Below are 22,226 nucleotides of genomic sequence, written 5' to 3'. Positions count from 1 at the left end.
CATCTGCGTTGGTTCTGTGTTATGGGTAGAGGACGATGGTGCTACTAAAGGACTTAGCAACAATGCTACTCCACCTCTAACCAACACGAATATCTCCCCCGGTGTCTGACCCCAACGCTTAGCTCTGCCTGTGAACAAAGAGGCCCTGACAGACACGTTCAATGAATCAGTGCTTTTCTCACACATCACCATGCAGTTTTCAAGTCTCGATCATACGCCCAGGGTGCTAGCTCACGCCAACATTACCAGAGCGCATGGCTCTACCACCTCAGACCAGCTGTGCCCTGGAGAGTACATCACACCATAGACGGGTAGAGTAATAATGAAAGATAAATGAATATTGATGCAGTAAAACAGATTTTTTTGTCAATCTTGCATTGTTTACTACATTGGCTAGGGCTAGGTTTTACAGAATTAGAAAAAGTCTTGTTTATTGCCTCGTGCTGGCAGCTATTCAACAGATCGTTACTGCTCAAGGGGTGAGCGTTAACAAAGGTATCTGCAAATCATTGCTATTAGCATTAAAGTTACAGTGCTACCTGTAGGTATTCCAATTCAATATATTATTAGTATTCAGGATGCACATTAGCCCTTTGGCTATTGCAATATTAGCATTCAAGATATTACTAACAAGTTCATTAGCATGCAGGCAAATTCAAGCCCAAGCTAGAGGCTCAGGTAGCATTAGCATGCCGATGGTAAAGGAACTTTGTGGTGGGGATGGAGAAGGATGCAGGCTAAGTGATTAGCAGGAAGGGCTCTTACTTCACATGCAGGATCAGCGTCGGGCTCTGTCACAGCAATACAGGCTAATGAAGCAGAACTCAAGTGAGGAGGAAGGAATTGGGGGGCTTTTGATCCTTACAGCATGATCACACACTTAGAAAGAGGGTCTCACAGTCTTACACTAAATTCACGCAGAGATGCACAAATATACTGCTATGCTTTTGTTTCATGTAGGTATGGGCATATGGACGCACAGTTTACTTTAATTATGGAAAAAGTCATCACAGATGCACACACACAGCCACACTCATCTCAGGGGGTTGTGGTGTTTTGGCAGTAACCAGCCTGTTTACGAGTGGATAAACCAAGGTCCCTGTGATTAAAACAGTTCCAAAGCGCTCCTGACACTCCATTACCCAGCATGCCCCGGGTGTGGCAGGATTGTACATATTGATTTCACACCTCATTAGACTTTCTGTCCAACAATGTCATTGTTTTTCCTGGTTCTACAGGATTTTGCATCGTTCAGAAGTGACCCGGTATAAATCTGTGAGGGGACAGTGTACACACAACAAATGAACAGATTAATATTGGGTCTTGGCATGTCGGGGCATCATGGAGGAAACCTTGACAGGCTGCACACATTTGATCCAGTTGTCAGTTGTTTGTAGTTGCTATGGCAACTAATGGCAACATTTTCACAGCAAGTATTTTTTTTCACTTAGTTATTTTACTTTACTTGCCTTCAATTTTGGATGGAAGTCATCATACCCCAGTAAAACAACAGAGACCCAATATCAGTACAACATCAGCATCAGCCAACAGAGGCTTCCAATGAAATAAAGGCATTAGGCACACTTGAACATTTCTGCTGATGTTATGGGATGATGCTTTAATTATTCACAGGGAATCCAAACACAACAAAGTTTTCTCATCTTGGCAGGTAAATGTGTACATTTTGAAAAAAGGATCTTCACCCCTATTCACACATAACAAAGAGACTGTCCATATTGGGTTTCTCATGGGATTAGCAAAGTCTTTATTTTACTCATATTTACTGGTAGTATCTCCTGCATATGACGTTAAGGCTCCATGTAACATCAACATTTAGAAGCTAGGCGTCTGTTCCTTAGCATCCATATCATTAATATATCTAGCTGTTGATATGCCCACTTTCTACATGTATTCCAAGCATGAATAGAACTTTGCCACTCATTTAGAGTGACAGATTTATGGCTGTAGGTAAATATATGATAACCTTTTGTTGCTCCTGACCTTCAGCAGTTGGCCTAAACATGATGGAAAATATCAGCATTCAGTAAAAAACAATATTGTTGATCCTTAATTGGGATCAGATTCCTTTTTAGACTATGTAGAATGCTTAGCAACCAATTTAAAAATAACGTTTTTGGCACATTTGCAACAGAAAGTTTACAAGTTCACCTATAATGGAAAGCTGTATGTACAGCAGTGAAAGAAAAGTTGGCCGCAATTGTTAGTTTGATCACACAACTAAGAATCAACACTGAGTACATCAATTGACATCAGGGAATTTCCACCAGTGTGCGAGAGCCTAAGCCCTGACTGCTGACAGAGGCAGCACCTGCAGCAGGTCATTACAGAAGCAAAGAGCATGTCCTGCAACTGGCATTCCCCTCTGTAATGACCTGCTGCAGGTCATTACAGAAGCAAAGAGCATGTACTGCAACTGGCCTTCCCTTAAATCATCAGCACAAACTGCAGATGAAGGAGCACTATTTCAAGAAAGCTGTACACTTTCTTGCAGCTTTGTGGTTGTTCTTCACAGGGAAAGTTTGAGTTTTTTGGTGAGCTTCCCAGCAGTCTTAGAGTGTTTGTATTGGATCATTTATCCCTGCCACAGAGAGTGTACAAACAGCATTGTACTGTGATTCCACTTTCACTGATTGACCTTCAAACGGTAATTGGCAAGTCTGGTTTGGTAGTTGTCTCAGAGCGCTGGGTGTTGGATGGCTGCCACTGAAACTCTCTCTCCCTCTTTTCACTAGCACACTCATGTCCTCTCTTCTTCTTTTTCCTTCACTTATTTTTTTTACTTTACTCAACCGCAAATAACTTCTCCAGACCTCTGCCTCTACCTGTGCCCTCTGTCCTTTCCCCTCTCACCCACATATGTACTACGCGTGATTTTCATGTTTCATCTCATCTCTCTTGCACTTTATCTCACTTCCTGCCCTCACTCCCTTTGGCCCAAAGCATAGCAGCTGCAGTAGCATGTAGCCTGCCAGCTGCCAGTTATGATGATGGTGACAGTACAGTGGGGGTGCTGGCTGGGTGATGTTGACTAAATGGAACATTGCAGCACCACTGGCAGAGCACACACACACACACACACACACACACACAACAACAGTGCCAAAGAGCACAACAGCCTTCAGGCCAACTAATAATTCTTCCCCAGCCACAGCCAGGGTGAGGCAGCTGAACACCACCCTTCTGCCCCAGTCTCCTACAGATGCTCTCTCCATGAGTAAATGGCAAGGGGACACCACTGCTTCAGTGACATACCTCCCACACAGTCTTGTATAAAAAGTCTTTACGAGTCACCTTGGAAGTCTTTAGCTTCATCTAAAAGCCACGAGTTTTCAGCAGGAAAAGGACCCTGACATTCAAACTACACCTGGCATTTCTGAGTGAATCAGGTGATCTAACAGTAGCAGAAATGAATGAATGACTGAGAGGGCAACTGCTTTACTGCAGTAAGACAGATAAGGCTACACAGTGTTATCTGATAACTGTCTCTATGTGTGTTTATGTGCACGTGTGTGTAACAAGCATCCGTGTCTCCCATTCTTTCCTGCTGAGAGTGTTTATTGGCAGAGTGCTGCCATTTCTTCCCTACCAAATGGACAACCACCTCTTAAGCTTACAGTGTACTTATCCATATGACTTCCACACACACGTACAGAAGCAGGCAAAGGGCAGCATGCTAGGGCTGTAAGATACAGCAATACATATCGTGTGACAATGGAAAAATGACTGTCATTTCATATTATGCTCTGTCATTTATTTTGTTGTGTCACGAATCACACCGATTACAGTAATGGTTTTTGTTATTTAGACAATGCTTTGCATTTTCCCGCCCATGAAAGTAACACAACAAACGAGAAGGAAAGTAAAAACGATACAGAGGTAATATGGTAATTTTGACTTCACGCATTCTACAGTTTGAGATATGTTGGGTTTTGACACTTCTGAACATATTCACATTTCAGGCCTATATTCATTTTGTTCTCAACTATATTTAGAAAGGGTTTTCTATTTACCCTTTTCTATTTTTTATCTTTTATTTCTTAAAAGCTTCATTCAAAATGTGCACAAAGGTTCTAAATAAAGGAAAATAAATCAAATTGAAAAAAATTCTAATCAAATAATAGAAAAATTATGAGTACGCAACTTATGTTTGTCAAGTATATACTTTTCATTCAGTAGTTTTCATGTGGTCATTTAATGCAAACTATTTTAATTATATTCTACCATTTTTTGATTACATTATACATGATATGGCCTATATAAATGTTTACCTTTCTGGGTCAAATGCTGCATTACAGTAAATTGATGTAATTTTCTGATTATCTATCAAACATAGACATCCCTACAACATTGATATGGAGGTATTTGATAAAAAATTATGATTGATTTTGCCGCTCAGTCAATTAGAGCTAGCATATCAATGATGCAGAAAATCAGTATTGAAACTATTTCATATTCAAAATTGTTCGTTTTTCAATCAAGTCTGAAATGACCAATGTTGGGATATGAGATTTTGGTCATATCGCAAAGCTACACTGTATGCCCACTGAGTATGACTATGTACATACACATTATGTGTAATTAATCCTGTCATACACACAGAGAGTTCAGAATGCCTGTCGGCTAAATGATCTGTTCCCACACTTGCACAGCGAAAGAGACAAATGTTGAAGGACACTAAGGACAAACAGACTGAATGAGGCACCGAACCCAATTTTCAGTCTGAAAACTGCCAACAGAGGGGCTGGCAGGTAGGTTCACAGCACAAAAAGCTTTGCACCAGCATGTCCACTCACTGAATGTGCTGTTAAAGTTCAAACTGTAAGGTGGTGTATCATTTCAAAGTTAACTGCAGCCATAGTAGAGAGAGGCATTATGCTGTTATAGCAGCGAGGAGCCTTACAATTTCCAGTTGCTTTTGCATAAACTGAAGGCCTACACTGATTTCAGGTTTCACAAACCAGGTTCAAGGGTAATCCTTGAAAACATTCACATAAGTAATTCCACAATTTCTATTAACTGGACAGTTTTGTAAGTGTTTAATTTCCTGTTTGTGACATGTTTAATCTCAGGAGTCACAAGGTTTTCCATCAGATGCTGTATTTGAGTCGCGGTGTGTGAGGGAGGAGTCAGTTCTTCGCCATCATTCTGACCCTGAGACAGAATTAATTTAATACCAGCTACAAAACAAAGCTGTCAACCCCAGCAGTAGACAGGGTATCAATAAAGGGGAGAGGATAGGAGAGGCAGAGATGGACGGTGAATTAGAGAAGCAAAAAAGTCTATTAGTATACAAACACTATTAGTATACACACAAATGAAACACAAGCATACCAATGCAGTTTCAAGGCAAGTTGTACATGACACAGAGACACCAATACAAATTACTTTTAAAGCAACGTATAAAAGTCTTAGAGACTAGTGTCAAAGTGTTGAGAATATGCACGAAGTAAAGGCCGAGAATAGTAGTCAAGCTCAGTGAGAGCATTTTAGCAAATGGAAAGTTTTCAGCTCACTGTAAAGGCCAATGAGGTGCACTGAAGCTCAGGAGTCTGGAGAACGCATCGGCCGTCTAGAGGACAGAATACATTACTCTCTCTGCTCTGAAAAAGGCCTTGCTCCTTTCAAATACCCAAAGCGAGAGCCTCCATCAGTTGTGAACCTTTAATAACTTGAGTTCTTTATGGATACCCTCATCTCACATGCAACAAACACGAAGGTGGATGAACACAGGGTACAGTAGTTCAACAACATGTAGTAGCAGATGTGGAAGAGGAAATATATGATGAAATGATAATGATGATTTCAGTGAAAACCACAGCTACAGCTCTGACTATGACCCTGATCACAACGGTGATATTAATCGATGAATTTATCAAATAAAAGTTGATTTCTATATTGTACAAGTTAAATGTTTTTTTCCTCTGCCATGCACAGACCTTCCCACTCCCAACTGCCCTACAGTACCCCATTCTCCATCACATGACTTTCCCTGTCCACACACATACATTCTTCAACCCAGTATAATACACATTGTACTGGCCCAATTTAATTAATTCCCACCAGATCCTAAACTGCGCTTCTGCGGTGTACATTATGTAGAAGAATTCAGAAACAGAGTGATAAAAACAGTCAGAGTTCGTTTGAGCAAACAAATAATTACTAATGCTAATGTTAATTTTGTTCAAAACACAGCAGCTAAACATTTAGAGCTCTGGTCAAATCTTCACTCAGTCAGTCGGTCAGTCAGCCAGCAGGTTCTTCAGGTAGAGAAAATAACACACTAGAATTTATAATCATCTTAAAAATATTCTTATTCCAAAATATTTTCTTTTGATTTTTAAATTTTTTACACTGAAGCCTTTGCTGTCTCTGTTTCTCTGTGTTTTTCTGGCTCTAAAAGCCATTTATTGATTTATCAATAACAGAATGTAATCTAAAAGCATATTGGCTAGATGCTAAAATGCAGAGATAAAAAAAAATACAAAGTCACGCATCACCTCTTTTAAGCCAGGGTATTTTTCTTAGGAAAGATGCCTGCTAGATGTTTAGAAAAGCACATGCAACAGGTTTCATTAAATTCATTACAGGTGAAATCATTACATCAGATTATGATTAAGCAAGAAATAAGGTTAAATTGTTACAGAAACAGAGCAGGACATTAACTCCTGCTAAATGAAAATATGCAGAAAACTGAAGTTGTAAAGCATATCTACCCTGGTTAAATTGGTCTCTGTGGAGCTCTCCTGAGGCAACATGAGACATGATGCAACATACTGCAAAGCATCTTCAGAAACTTAAATAGTTCCTTCTGTAGCATTAGAGCTTTCAATATGAGAAATCTAGCAAGAGAGATAGCCAACTGCCATTTCTCTTAGAATGAGGATATTTAACATGAAGCAGATTTCCTGTTGAGCTTTATACATTAAATCTGACCACTAGCTTTTTTTTTTTTTATCTAAATGGATAACTCAGACTGGACAATCATCAAAAATGTCCCCCAATACTCAAGACCTCTCTAGAGTGTGCAGTAGCTTAATTCTAAAATGTGATGGTGATAAAATGATACATTTGAAAATATAAATATTGGATTTGCAACTTTGGTCACACATTTTTGCAGGTTCATACTTACTTCAAGTTCAAAATGACTATGACTTGACTTTTGTGTGCCTAACAGGTGAGGGTCTTAAAAAACAAATAATAACAATAATAATAATAATAATAATAATAATAATAATAATAATAATAATAATAATAATAATAATAATAATAATAATAATAATAATAATAATAATAATAATAATAATATAACATAACTTGGGGCTTCTTTGGAGGAGAAACATGGCACAATCTCAGCAACCCTGGTCAGAAAGAGGGAGTTAGCAGCAATGATGACTATACTACACAGAGAACTAGCCATGCCAAGTTGTTACAGGCATGCCCCAGGAGGCCACAATCACCAAGCCTGGGTGTTGTGCCCACCAAAACAAAAGAAACATGACTGCAGGCTATACGTTGCTCAATGTCATGTATCTTTATCAAATCTCAGGGAACTCATTGGAATAGCAGTTTATTTGCGCCCTCTAGCAGGTTGCTGCTGTGGCTGTTAGATTGGGTCAACGTGCAGGGAGTCACTCCAACTGAGGACAACTGGGCTGGTCTCCACGGGCCGTTAGCTAATGGCCGCCCAATCTTCCTCCACAAAAACACAGAATAAACAAACAGCATACAGAAGAGAATGAATTTCAGCAGGCCTGTAAGTCACGCTTAAGCCAGACAAACACATTTTTTCTAAACCAGTGAGTTTTTAAATACTTAACGGTCATTGAAATTATAAAAGGAGAATGCTTGTTTTTTCAGAGCTGAGGACCCAGACTCAGGCTCAGGTCTATTATATTGAAAATTAAACAGAATGGCTTCGATAACAGTGGATGCACAGAGGACATGGAGACAAAATCTTTTTGTGGTTAGACAGTTCATTCTTACTGTGTGTTAATGTCAGGCTTGTTCAGTTGTAGAACAGCCTGGCAGACTCTGAGTAGTTCTGACTGATAAATAGCAGGTTGTGTTAAAACGTACAACTATTTTCAGAGAGGTGCTTAATGCTGTCAGTCATAATTAGGCTTTACAATGGCATTAAACGTTGAGTGTATTTGCTGTTTCCCTGAGAGTGATAAATTGGTTAATTTTACTGTCAGTCCTGCGTTAACATATATAGTAGGGGCAGCCTACTCATCAATGAAAGTCTTTGCAGCCAAATATCCGGACGTTCCTGCAAAACAGCAAGAATTAAGCTGCAAGTATAATTAGTGTTGTCTTGTCATGTTTTCAATGCTGTGTCTTATCTCATGGTATTAATAAGTAGCCTGATGCTCATATTAGCAATTATTATGTGAATATGGACAGGACAAAAGTGATGCCTGTTCTTCTGGCAATGCATCTGCCAAGTTCTGATAAAAGATACAAAAATGTAATATTCACAAGAAGCAACAAGCTTTTATCACCTCAGCTATGCTTAACATCAATCCTGTTTCACAAATGTGGATTTTCTGGTGCACTCACTGGAAAAGACAGCAGCTGGTTGGCCTAACTCAGTGACAATCACCTACCGTACCACCTTCTTCTCCGTACTGAACACTGGCTGTATCAATTGTCAAACTACTTCCCATTTTCAATTTGACTTATTCTTAAAATGCTTTAATAAACCCCAGGGCTAACTGTGGTGGGAAATGATTTCACTCACATAAAAACACCCACTCACAAGCGGACAGATGGTGTCTAGATAACGGGATCCAAGCCATGTGTGTATCCTCACGTGTTTGGACATCACAGTGTGTGTTACACATGATGATGTGCTGCAATGGGAGTGGGCTTGCTGGGTTACTAGAACGATATGTTCATATAAAGAGACACACACTCAGAGGCATACACACCTGGACAGAGAAAGCCAATGTGAGGCAGACAGTATGAGAGCTATATTTAGAATTAACCTTTTATTACACATTTACATAATTTATCTATTATTACATGCACACATATTTGGTGCACAAAAAAGTCACAAATTTTAGACTTGCTAGAAATCAATGAAAAATGTTATATATTAATTAGATGTTTCTTACCTTCTTACATTAAAAGTGTCTGATAATAGCACATTTCTGTGTAGTATATATCATCAAATATTATGCGCAGACTTTAATGTGTGCCTTGTGTGGAAATGTATTATTCATGTGATATTGTGCAAATAAACCAGCTGAAGGCATGTGTATCATATACATACATATACACTACCATATCTATATGCAATGCTGTAGGACCACAACAGAAATTGAGAAAATACAATGGAGACTGCAGGTTTCATATGAAAAAAACTGTTGTATTCGATGTTCATTTCATAAACTTGTATGATAAAATTTGCACTTTCAAAGATAGTGTCATGAGGGTAGTACGACTTTAAAAACGTTTAATTATCCTTTATTATAAAAAAGATCTTTGTTTACACAAAAACAAAATGGGGAATAAATAACAAAAACAAATCAGCTCCAACAAAGCAGCTGGAGGTAAAATACCTTCATCAAAGATATGTCAGCAAGGATGGCTTGTTTATCTCCTCACTGCATTCTATATGTCATCAAAGACTAGGAAGGAAAATGAAGTGTCTCTTACATTTGAACAGTATAAAAAATGTTAAAGGACCTGGATGAAACCCCCCCACCCCGGGTGCTAGAGTAGTATATGGTGGGTGTTATTTTTTCAACTCACTATCTTGTATCAATGTTGCAATAGCATGGTGTGGATCAGTAAAGCTGTATGGATCTCACTAAACCAGCTACGCTTCACTGATCCAGTAATGACATTTTCTGATGGGGAAAAATACATTCCAGCAGTCACTGTAGCCTCTCCCTTCAAAGAACTGCTATGTAGAGCTGATTAGGCTTATTGCAAGACTCATGTTGCTCGAAAACCTGCTTTCTGATGACTAAAAGCGGAACTCATTTTCAAACATTTTTTCTCAAGGGAGGACATTATAGAGCTATTGCAGAGCAGACGGAGAAACTACAACTTCAACAATAGCTACATATCTGTGTGTATTCGCTTTCGAGCCACTCCTGTACATTTGCTCTCCCGACGGAGGGGGTTTGGGGCTGCAGGTGCAAATCTGGTCCAAAGCATGGATATAACTAAATACAGCATGCTTCAGAGATTCAGTAATGTGAGAGCTCTGAAAGCTTCTCTGGTGAAGGAAAAAACACAAATGAATGCCATTTGCAGGGGAAAAAATGCTTAAATTGCCAGCAGCACTTGTCCTTCACTCTGTACGGGTAAATGGAATATTTTGTGGTATTAAATCAAGGAGAACTTCACAGTCATTCTAGATTGGCAAAATGATATATCTATGGTGTATTGCACTTGTTGATGAGCTCAATCCCAATGAAACAGCTTTCCATTACACAAAGGAATAAGTCCCAGGCTAAACACAATTCACCAAATGCAATTCATGAGAATGTGTTTTTCATTGTGCACGCAAGGGTCGTGCACATGTTCGTGTGTGAGGTTTGTTTGTTTTATACTTCAATAAAGATAAAACACACAGCAGAATTTACTGATTTAATTGGGCAAGCTTACACAACACACAAACATGCCCTGTAGTAACCAAGGCTGTTGAATGTGATGTTTTTCTACGTTACTCCCACTTGAACACATAACTGTAATAATCAAACCCACAACGCTACTTCTTGGATTTCTTTCCCTCCCCTTCACAGTCCAACATTTTTATCTCAGTAGCTTCCAAATGTAATGTAATGTAAATTATTATTGTCCTACACACATCTCGCTTCTTACTAACACAAAGGCAACCTACCTGTCCTGACTTTCTTCCCATCTGCTTCCTCCGCGCTCCCCTCTATGTCGCCATTCCTTCCCTAATTCCTATTCTTCCTGCTAACCTGAACCCATGCAGCATCACGGACATTCTTGAGGCACTGCAGCTACCTTCCAATGCTCCCTGTCGAGTAATTGCCTTGATTTTAATGACTTTTTCAATTATGTCTACTTGGCTACAGCTCTTGCCCCTTAATCTCCATCATTTCCATCCATTACACTGTTGAATTCCCTTGGCACCAATCAATTTTTGGTTTCTTTTAAACACTATAAAGCAGCCAAGCGCCTTTTTCCTGAATAACAATGACAACCTTCTGACCCGCCTCATAACAAGCTGTTCAAGGGCTATAAGGGGAGAGAAGAGGAACAAGCACAAGAAAGAGGGGGAACCAAAATCAAAAATGTGCCTCTCTTATCAAAGTTGAACACAATACAGTTTTGGCACATGTACAACACGCATGTACATGGGGGAGCTCCTACCTGCTCTTTGACAGAGGCGAGGATGGAGGAGGTCGTCTCTGTCTCAGATCTGTCTCCATTGGAGGCTGGCATCACAGGGGCAACCATGGCCCCCTTCTCCTGCTCCGCAGGCTGATCTGGCACTGGCATCGCTAATATAAGAGGAAGAAAACACGATGAAGTTGTCTGCAGTTAATAACGCAGAAGAAAAGGGGCAAGTAAAATGTGTCATATCAATGTGTGCCATTCCTGTTTTAAAGTCGGCTCTAGAAATCTACATTGTTCAGAAGGCTGTTACTTTGGATCTATGCAAGGTTATTCAATCATTCAAACTGTGGAGAAACAAAAAAGTAGTATTGTTGCAGGACTTGTGACTTCTTCACTGATTGCATCACTATCATATGGTCTATTACTCATATAGAGCATCACCTTAAATAGGAAAATTATCATGAACAGTTACTCCCACTCAGTGTATTTCTCATTCAACTGAAGTGATTTCAGATCAAGTAACTACAAATTTGGTTTTCCACAATTCAGATACAGATAAAAGCATTTTTCAAAATATTGGAAATTAACTGACTGGTACTGATTTTTTCAAGGTTTTCAAGCTTCCCAGGGGAGTGCAGATGAGTTGCCAGGAGTCAAAACTCTGTCAGAGTTGAACACACAAAAGCAATACACATAATTGTTTAACATTATTATTTCTCATGGGCAATAAAGCTTAAAAAATCATAAGGGGGAGGAAGACACTCCTTCGCATTTCTTACGCATTAAAGTAATCCAGTGATTGTTATCTGTACATACATGGTTACACTGCAAATACAAACTGCCCTTTTCATGCTGCACTATCAAATATGATATCTTTCTGACAGAGGATGCCCCCTTAGTGGCCCCACAACAGTATTAAATTGTCTAATCCCACAGTGTCAAACTTGCTTCAACAAAGTGGATTTCACATTAAATCCATGTGGCTTGAGAAAAAAAAGATTGCAATGATCATAACAATGTCCTGATTTGATGACCAATTTCTATTCATGATATAATTATTTGTCCTACTCAGCAAGAGATCCATTTCTGTTGCAAAGCATTACCTTTTATGCAGTGGGGATTACTGCCATTACAGAAAATGATGATTGAACTGTCTAATAAAGCAGTAAATACAGCTTGTAAAGTCATTTTTTTTACATTATCCCTAGATGCCAGTACCTCATACAAAGTTAAGTTTGACTGATAAGAGATTGAGTAGAAAATGACAGAGAGTACTACACCTAATATTAGGTGGAACCAATCCCATCAGACAGTCAGTGGGCCATAAACCTACACTAGTCTACACTATGGTTGATATAGTGTGAATGTGAATTAAAACCAAAACCTGGACTCTAAATAGAAACAGCAATAAGTCTGCAACACAAACAGACTCACACTTGTCACCTGTGTAACTGCCAAATATGTCACTTCACAAAAAGGGTCCTTGTAGACTCTTTGTTAAACTGTGATGTCCCTCATCTCGTGATTTTAATTGCATTATTCAGGGTACGGGAAAATGACAGATTTCTAACTGACATATTAATTTCAAAACCATGAGACTTGCATTTAACAACACTTAACATTTGGGTGTTTGAACTTCACTGAATGACCGCCTTGTCAACTGTAACAATTAACAGTACTCCATGATAAGATCTGACTTTTGTCTTTCCTACATTTTATCATACAACATGAATACAGTAGAAGTGAAAACAGATGTATCTTTTGACACTTGTAACCTTATGTAGTAATTTGTACTTTTGTTATATTCATTGAGATCATTTTAAAATCGATAAAAAATAAAATATTAACTCACATGCCTCTTTTCTGTCTGAGCTAAGAGGACAGACAGAGAGAAATAAAAAGTATGAGAACTCAGGAAGTGTGTCTGCAAGTTTTACAGAGAACAGACCATGGGGACAGGATTTTGTCAATACAGCGGCCCTGACTTCAGTAAAAGACTAAATAATGAACTGATGGAGTGTGGAATTTCGACATGGAGTCTCTTGCTTTACAAATTGCTACTTGTCTCAGCCCTTGAATTTTAACATTTGATTTGGAGATGCAGATCTAGTTTAGCTTAGGTTAAACTGACACATATATGCACACTGGTGCATGTAAACTTGCAGCGTAAGTTCCGACATATATAAGTGTTTTACAGGTCCAAGCAGGTTTTTTGAGAGCAAGTATTTATTCAAAGTAACGTCATTTACAGAGTCGATCAGACAGACGTTGAGGGTAAGTGAGCCCCATTAGCGTCAAGCAAGTGAGCTTACAAAGTCACTTAGGATCCAGACAGCCTGCAAATCAAACATCCAGTCAGTCTATCAGCCAGTCAGCTCACCACCAGACAGACAGCAGGCCAGACAGGGTGGTGTCGGTAAATAAAAGATGCTAGCGAGATGGCCCGCAGATGGTTATTTTCACTCTCACTGACAAACACCACTACTGTGTCTGGCATCTCCCCTCCTGAGTGGAGATGAGTCACCACAGTTTGGCTCCTGAGCAACCAGAACCCCAGCAAAGACCATATTACACCAGCTGGCTGGCTGCCGCATTTCTCTTGAATGAGACAGCCAAATGTGCATGTCAGTGGGCAGAGGGAAGACTCGCCTCACCTTCTTTGTGGAGTCCTGCAGTTGTTGTCCACAGTAAACACCTCCAGCAATGAACTAGACCCCCGAACTGCCACAACAAAATGAACCTACGTAAACATGTGCAATATCAATAATTTAATCTGTGGCTCCTTTGCAATACTGTAGTTGTGTGCATTGGTTGTTTGGGTTTGTTTCCACACACCACTCCGTTATGTCTGCAGCACTAATACCTACTGTATTTTGAAATAGGCATGACAGCTCTTTCTCATGGCAGGAAAATCACAGGTGTGACTAATAACATTAATGATGGCGTCAGTCCATATAATGGTGCCACTAAGCCAAGCCACTGTGCCAGCCTGCACAATACCCTGCACTGGCACACCTCAATGAAATGCAGCCGTTATTAGATACACCTGTTTTCACAAGTCACAATGTCCATACCCACTGGATGTGTGCTTTTTTAAATCTACGCTCTGAATAAATGTAGAGGAACATTTGATTCCTCATTGCCTTCTAGGAGGCTGTTTTGCATTTGCTGACACTGACAAACAGTGCTTTTTGGCATTGGCTCATAAAATAATCTATTATCCCACAGCTTTCTGACACAATATTCACATTATCCAGTAAACTGACAAATACAAGCATGAATGCAATTACAATCAGGGAGCTAAGCAAGGTTTGAGTGATTTTGGTAAATGGTGTCCTGTAGTCAAAGACAGCATTACCTGAAAAGAAAAGAAATCTGAATCTAAACCCTGCAGCAATGCAATTTTTGAGCCTCTGCATACAACAATACACATCATTGTGCACCGTTTATTGTCCGAGGAAACCAGTGATCATGTATAGAGAAGGCACAAACCTTTTGTGATTAGTGTCCAAACAGGTGCTGTGTTCAGAAAATTGCAAAGCTGGCTGACTGTATATTGGCTGCTTTAGAGATAATCCCAGTACCAACACATTTGTCATCAAAAGTCACAATACTCCACCACCCAAATGCGCTTCCTGGGCTATTGTCAGCAGGCAGAGTTAAGGTGCTATTGAATAGATCTGTTACATCTTGCAGTATACAATATAACTGGAACCTGTGCCTCGATGGGGCTTTTGTGGCTCTGGGGACACATTTAATTGCAGCGCATTCTTGCTGATTTGAGTTGTGTGCGGCTTCCAATTGAGCTGAGGAGGACTGATGGCTCGACATTTCATTTGGCTCAGGCCAAGATAAGACATGAAAAGCTCAGACAAAGCCTCCTGTTTTTGACAGAACAGTAGAGGATGCAGCATTTAGGGGAGATCCTTGAGGAACAAAGTGTAAACAACATAAGAAAAACTGCACATCCATGTTCCACTATGACTATTTTCTTCACAAGTTTACAGTTACAAAGGAGAATCAAGGAATACTGTGTCTTACTCTGCATTCCTTGAAGGCATATATCTGCTTTATGTAAAATACAATGCACTCTACTGACCACTAAAAACCCTTTAGAACACATGCCACATTTACTGAATTAAACACAATAATGTACAGATAGTATTGCAAGGAGCCGACCCACTCATCAGGAGCAAGACAGCACTCTCTATCGAAAGCGCCCCGCTATATTTCTATGCTCAAGTTAAGTTTGAACAATTAAATGACAGACATCTCACCAGTTGCACGCAATTTGGGGTTCAGGACAGTTCTACATGCAGACTGGAGAAACTTTATGATTAGTGGACGATGTACTCTACCACCTGAGCCAAAGATGCCCTTAGAAGTTTAAGAATAACTGAGACTATTTTAACACATCTGCTTCTTATGCTGTTAATATGTATCTTTCTGAAGCATTCACATTATTTAATCCATTATCCTACTCTTGCATCAATGTTTTAATGCATTTGTATCTGTTTATATGTAACATTCTACAGTATTTTTAGGGGCAATATGAAAACAACTCAATTACAGTACAAGTATCATGGCATTTGCACCGTGAAATTATGCTGTTGGGCATTAAGTGTTGATTTTTCAGAGTGGTATATTTTCTTTGATAGGGATGTCCTAAACCACACCTAAAATCAATATCCAGGCAGATCTGGGCACATTTTCATGGATTGGTATCTGATAAAATAAACTGATCAAAATCCAAAACTCTACTGTACTTTGTCGACCTCAGCCTGCTAATGCTGCAGCACAGCTTTCCTTAATGACAGGAGAGACTCGCTGTAATGCTGTGTTTTACAGTACAGCACTACACTCACATATGCAAGTGAAAATTAGAGGATTCTGTATTGACACCCTTGTTGGCAAAATACATGAACTCATTAAGCTCCAACAGTACAGAGTTGTTATCTCTCCTCTCTTAAAAGAGCAGTGTAAAAAACATTCAGCTAGCAGCTTCTTATCTGAGACTTTGCATTCACTGGTTAGAATTACAAACCACAGCAGTGGCAGGTCGTATCAGCTGTTACCAATTAACATTAATTCTATGAGTAACTCTTCAGGCCAAAATTAAGCTTTTGTTTAGTTTTTGTGATCTCTGAAATGCAAGCCAGTAGTATGTGTACTCAGCCAAAGACTGTTTATTAGAGAAGGGAACATCGTAACTGCACCGTACAACCACATGGACCTCTGTAGTCCCGAAAACTCCAGTAGAGTGATGCATTTTCCTTCTTCATTAGCAATTCATATCAATTTCACGAGTTTCTTCAACCAAATATTACAAACATATGTAATCCCTACATGTCTCTATAGCCCAGCAAATACAGTTTGTCTCGAACTATATTTGCTGGGCAATTTGAACCAAAAAACATGTACTGACTGAGCACATCAGTAAGCACTGACTTTCTTTAAGTCCACAAAAAATGCTCCAGTAGAAATTTAAAACATTTAATTTGCTGCAACTGAAATTCATTTGGATTCTAAAAGATATGCTTAATATTTGCTTGCAAATCAAAAAGATGTGACACACCAATCAGCATTCTGATTACATTACAATTAGAGTTGATCACATATGAGTTTAAAGTATTAGGACGAGTAGGCTTAAAGATTCAAATTACAGCCATCTCATCACCCAGTTTCCAGGTTTTAGGTATGGTTGTTCATTTATATTGACTGTGGGCATTTGGTCTGCTATGTCTTTACTTTCTGCCCACAGTCTTAAAAAAAGGTCATTCAGCTCCACACACAGGCCAAGACACACACATGCACGTACAAGCACAGGAGTTACTCACACCCTGAGTCATAGGATTTGGCAGGATGGGCACCTCTGACCCATGCTCACACCATGACCTGACAGGACTCTGCACCTGCCCATTCCTGCAGAAAACACCTTACACGAAAATGTGCATTTGACACAAACACACACAGAAATACACATTAAGTAGACACACCTTCCTCTGAGGTCCACTGGTGCTTCCCATTCCTTTACCCTATGACCCATCAGCTGTCTGACCTCATGCCTTGCTGGCTCAACTGCTTTGCCCTGCCCTCCCCTCTAACCTTATATTCCGTTTTTATCCGCTTTTTATCCCAATTTTCTTCTAACTTTTCATATTTCAAACTCTAACTGGTCTGATAATCTGGCCAGATTTCAGAAAACTGTGACTCCTGCTCATAAATACACAATGCTAACAGGTTAATCAATCATTTTGATCTATTTAAGAGAATCTACAGGTTAAATAGTACTGCTTTAAATGCCTCTTGAAGGAAAGTAGTGTAAGTGAGTGACCTGATTTTTAATGCCCCTAGCACTATAGTCTTTAGAAAATACATCAAGGTTGTGTGTTGGGCTGTTTAGGGCTCAATCTGTATATGCATTGACATTCAACAAAGACTTTTCAAATTTTTTACCTCATTTTAGCCACTACTTTTCTTCTTTAGTCCAATCTCCTGTTCCAAACCCAGGCTACATCCAAAGTATGCCGTGATCAGGAAGCCATTGTCCTTGACATGTTTGAGTGGGTGGCTTCTCCAAGGTATACAATCAAACGTGCCTCTTCCCCTCGCATGAAATGACAATGCTGAAATATTTACGATGCTTTGAAATGCAATCTAAGTTTAGTCTAAGCAGCGATGGAACGCATGAAGGCAGCGCAAAAAGAAAGAGGTTCCTTTAGGATGTGACATACTGTAGGTGGGCTTGAATCCTTGTGTTCGTCTACAGTGTGCTAACATACAACTGGCATTTATCATTTATGGCATGTCACAGTAGAAAAGCAAAGGTGTACATAACAAAATGAACGATAGCTGAATTCAGTTTAGTTGTTTCAGTTTCAGGGTGCTGTTATTGTGAATGCTGGATCACTGTCATGCTGAGCCCTCACTAATGTTATGAGTAGCACCTGAGCTTTTCCTACTGTGACAGGTTAAACTGTGTAAAAAAATATCTTACAGTCCCCAGACCGAGGGGGACATCCTGACCGTCAGGAAAGGATACACAGGTTAGACAACACTGTGGATCAATAAAGAGCATGTCAGTCAAGCCTGTCCTCCGTTTTCGCTGGCATGTCAGAATGTTTACCTTGCCATTTCATCAACATGTCTTGTATTACTTCTAAACCTCCCATTCAAATTGTATAAAAACATCCAGCTTATATAATATCTTGCATTAAAAAACAAAATATAATCACCTGCCATTGTACTGAATACGACCCTTTCACTACCCTCTGAAGACTACTGTCTAACACACAATGCTACCACCCAATCAACGCTAGCGAGCTACCTAGCTGTCACACCTGCACTCACACGAGGTTAATTAGTACACTTGTGGGCAGTAACGCAAATATGAATCCAGCAAGCTAACGATATGATAACATCCCTCTAAATTCTGAAACCTTTGTCAAATTTGGCCGGGTCAATGCAAATATAACCACTAGAACCTACATGTCCACCTTCTGTAACATTAAGAACGTTTTTTAACACTTAGAAGAATCATGCTGTCCGTTTCCTGTCAGAAAGTTAGCAAAAAAAAAAAAAAAAAGGCAAATAAAAGACTGTTCAACATGTGTCCAAATCATTGGAAAAAACGCATCATACATCGTTCAACGCCATGTTCAGAAAGACAACAGTAGTTAAATATACATTTTTAACTACCTGTGGATTAATGAAGATGGTCAGGTGTAGCTCTCCTGCTCAAAACAATGGCTACCTGCTCATTTATGCAATAAAGCTCCTGACGTCCTGTCTATGGAAGGATGTTGCCAGATTGGTTTTATGTTTTCCAGCCCAATCGTTAAAAGACTTTTTTTTTTTTAAATGCACTTATTTTTATCTACAATAACAAATTGAATTCATTAAACACTAGCAACTTTATTGTGATTCGTCCCATTTTTCCAACGTGACATAATAGGCTTATCAAAATAATACAACTTTCAATGCAACAAAAAACTAATTGCTATTTCTGCCCTCTGCCTTGAAAATGAAGAAAAACTGAAGGGGCAGCTCAAATAAAAAATATGTCTTTGTGTGGACAGACTGGATGTGGTCACTTAACTGACCTATTCAATTTATGAATAAATTTTTATATGCACTTTTTTTGTAATTATTCAAAGAAGACACCCAACTCATGGTCCACCAGACCAAAATTGTATCTCATTTTAGAGGTAAAAACGCCCAATCTGGCAACATTGTCCAAGAATGAGCGCCATCTATTAACCAGATGGTGTAATGCCGCTTTGTTATACAGGGCTATGGAGTTGAACTGTGTGGAAGGCATGTGGCAAACTGAGAGGAGATGTAACACACAAATAACTGACAGAGAATATCCTCAATTCTGACTTTAAATTATGACAACACAGACTATTACAACACATATAACACACATAATTTAATAACATGTATACACAGTATATATTTCCCAGGAAGAGTCCGGGCTGACTTTGTATTCCTTCGTGAGTTATTCATGTCTGTGGATAGCAGAAATAGAGGTTCATGTTCAGGGATGAGCCAGCATCAGTCTTTCTGCTTATAATGTAACATGCTTGAGGCTGCATTAAACTGTTGAGGCAGGAGGCCTTTTATAACAGATTACTCCTGAGAGGCTGTCACCAAAATCTGACGTTTACCACTGATGTTTTCAGATTGCTGATTTTTTTTTTTTCTGCTATCAAACTCAACTCTATGGAGCTAGATATATGAGGCTTGTCATTTTCAGCCAGTCATTGTGCAGCAGTGTTTTAAAGCAAGCATTGTGCTGCAGCCCAGAAATGCATGCTAAATTGCAAAGAGAGTTTTGGGACTGTTGTACATAATGAAGCTGTGGCTCTTTTACAGATGAAATTTAATGGAATGTAAATGTAACCCATTTATCAATTAACCAAGATGGGCCATTGGTGCAAAAACAGACATTTAGCAATAATTTTACAAAAAGAAAACTTTAGTCTTTCATAAATCATGATTTTTCATTACTGACTAGGTATTTTGTGAGCGTTTTGAATATCCTCCATCTTGCCATACACAAGTAGGAATATTCTTTACTAATTCTGAAGACATCCTGTCTTACAGAGTGTTTACTGTGTGCCGTATCACTGCTGTCTTTCATGAGTTTGCCACACCTGTAGGCATTGGCTTTGGTCGGCATATTGTAAGCACTATATATTTGTGTGCTTGTGCATGGCAGCTGGCTGTAGTCAAAAATTCAGTTTCAGGCATCTGTGAGTGTAAATCTCACATCCACTTCTCATAAATTTGGAATAAGTTGAGAATCAGGGCAGGTTCTTGAGCTCAGCCCTTACTGTCGGACTCTTATATTCTGTGGACTTGCTTTGTTAAGAAAAAATATAAAAGAAATCCTGTTATAGACAGTATACAGAAGGCATTCAGTCAGTATTTCCTTTGACATGCTTAAATAGGCTGGGAGCTAATGCACTGTATCACATTTTAAGGCGAATGTCTCTAAAATGGCTCATTGTGACATGGTGCGGAGCTGTTGATGACGTATTCCACTGGGTCGAAGTGTAGTCTATCTATTGCTGTGAAAGATTATTGAAATTGACTCATGTCAATATGTTCATGTAATTAAATGTTCAAATACAATGTGATAGCTATCAAACCTGTATAAATCCATTTTAAATGGTAACTCATATTTAATGTTCGCCTGTTTTCAAAACTCAAAATGAAGGACATGCAAATTAGACTTGATAGAAACGTCTGACTTTCTGAGTTTTGAATATATTGCAACTCATTAACCGAGTTCACTTCATCAGCATCCTCAAGAGCTCAAATAATAATTATCCCTAACATAAGGCTAATAATGCTAATGTCATCAGAATGAGGCAAAGCTTGGAAAATGAAGAAATAATAATTAGAATTTCCACACCCAATTTCCCCAGCCAATCACCCCTGATTTCCAAAGACTGCTTTGCCTTTCAAAAATTACTCCCAGAGTCTGCCACATATGAATGTTTGAGATGATTGATAGCTCCAATTTACCTCCATGTAAAGTAATATTAAACTCTGAATAATGCATAATTCAGTCGGCGGTGCTGAGAGATGGCAGGGCAGCACAGAAACACACACAACGGCACAGAGAGAGAAATACGCTCACCACATCGCAATTTACAACAGTGCCGGACAAAACATTTCTAAGTATGCAAACACACCCACAACCAAAAATAGATCCAGTACTCTAATGTGCTTGTGTGATTCCCATGAACTGGAATGAAGCACATTAAATCTGAAAAGAAGAACACTATAAAAACTAAGACAGATACGATAAGTGGGATTTAAAGACCTTACTGCTCTCTCCATATTTGACAACCATTCCTGAAAGTTCAATCCCTTCCCGTGGTCAGAGTTCAAAGATGTTACAACAAAGGGTATCAGCCTTGGGGAGCAACAACTACAGATTTCCACTGAAAATTGAATGGAGGACGAAATGGACCCCATTAACTTTAAATTTGAATCTGGTTAAAGGGACAGATCAAGGAATTATTTCTGACTCTTTAACATCACAGGACAAAAATAGGATCTTCCCCCGAAAATTGTGAATTTCTCAGATATAAAAACTTGGATCTTGATGGGAAAAAAAAAAAAAAATCTGGATCTAGTGGATTTAAATATGTTTTGTTTGACATTGTGTAAGGCTTGACTGAATTAAATGGGACGGCTGGGCCACAGATGTCAGTCACAAATATAAGATGATGTATCCATGGCTTCATCTTTCATATGAGGTTTGAAACTGCAGCAAGTGTTTTAGTATGTTATGATTTTGATTAAATATGAAATAATTATTCCAACAGATATAATTTCCATATCTCTGAGAGCACCTTTCCAGTACA

At 39.1% G+C, this 22,226-nt stretch overlaps 1 protein-coding gene across 8 annotated transcripts in view; it reads right to left on the bottom strand.

Annotated features, from left to right (window-relative positions):
- The window catches only part of ctnnd2a (catenin (cadherin-associated protein), delta 2a), a 253,938-nt gene that overhangs the window by 206,376 nt on the left and 25,336 nt on the right, over positions 1 to 22,226 (bottom strand). For 3 of the 8 annotated variants that reach the window (XM_037078448.1, XM_037078438.1, XM_037078446.1), the window contains exons 1-2: positions 18,579 to 18,677; positions 11,377 to 11,507 (exon numbers count right to left, since the gene is read on the bottom strand). In XM_037078448.1, the coding sequence (XP_036934343.1) occupies positions 11,377 to 11,507; positions 18,579 to 18,585 (138 nt within the window). In that variant the 5' untranslated portion in view covers positions 18,586 to 18,677. Of the gene's footprint in view, positions 1 to 11,376; positions 11,508 to 11,935; positions 12,005 to 13,997; positions 14,063 to 18,578; positions 18,678 to 19,041; positions 19,171 to 22,226 lie in introns of those variants that run through there. The other 5 variants (XM_037078440.1, XM_037078442.1, XM_037078439.1 and 2 more) reach the window with 5 other exon arrangements.

This window comes from Acanthopagrus latus, chromosome 19 (assembly GCF_904848185.1).
Source record: "Acanthopagrus latus isolate v.2019 chromosome 19, fAcaLat1.1, whole genome shotgun sequence".
Lineage (NCBI taxonomy): Eukaryota > Metazoa > Chordata > Actinopteri > Spariformes > Sparidae > Acanthopagrus > Acanthopagrus latus.
This window is presented reverse-complemented; position numbering and strand designations above follow the sequence as displayed.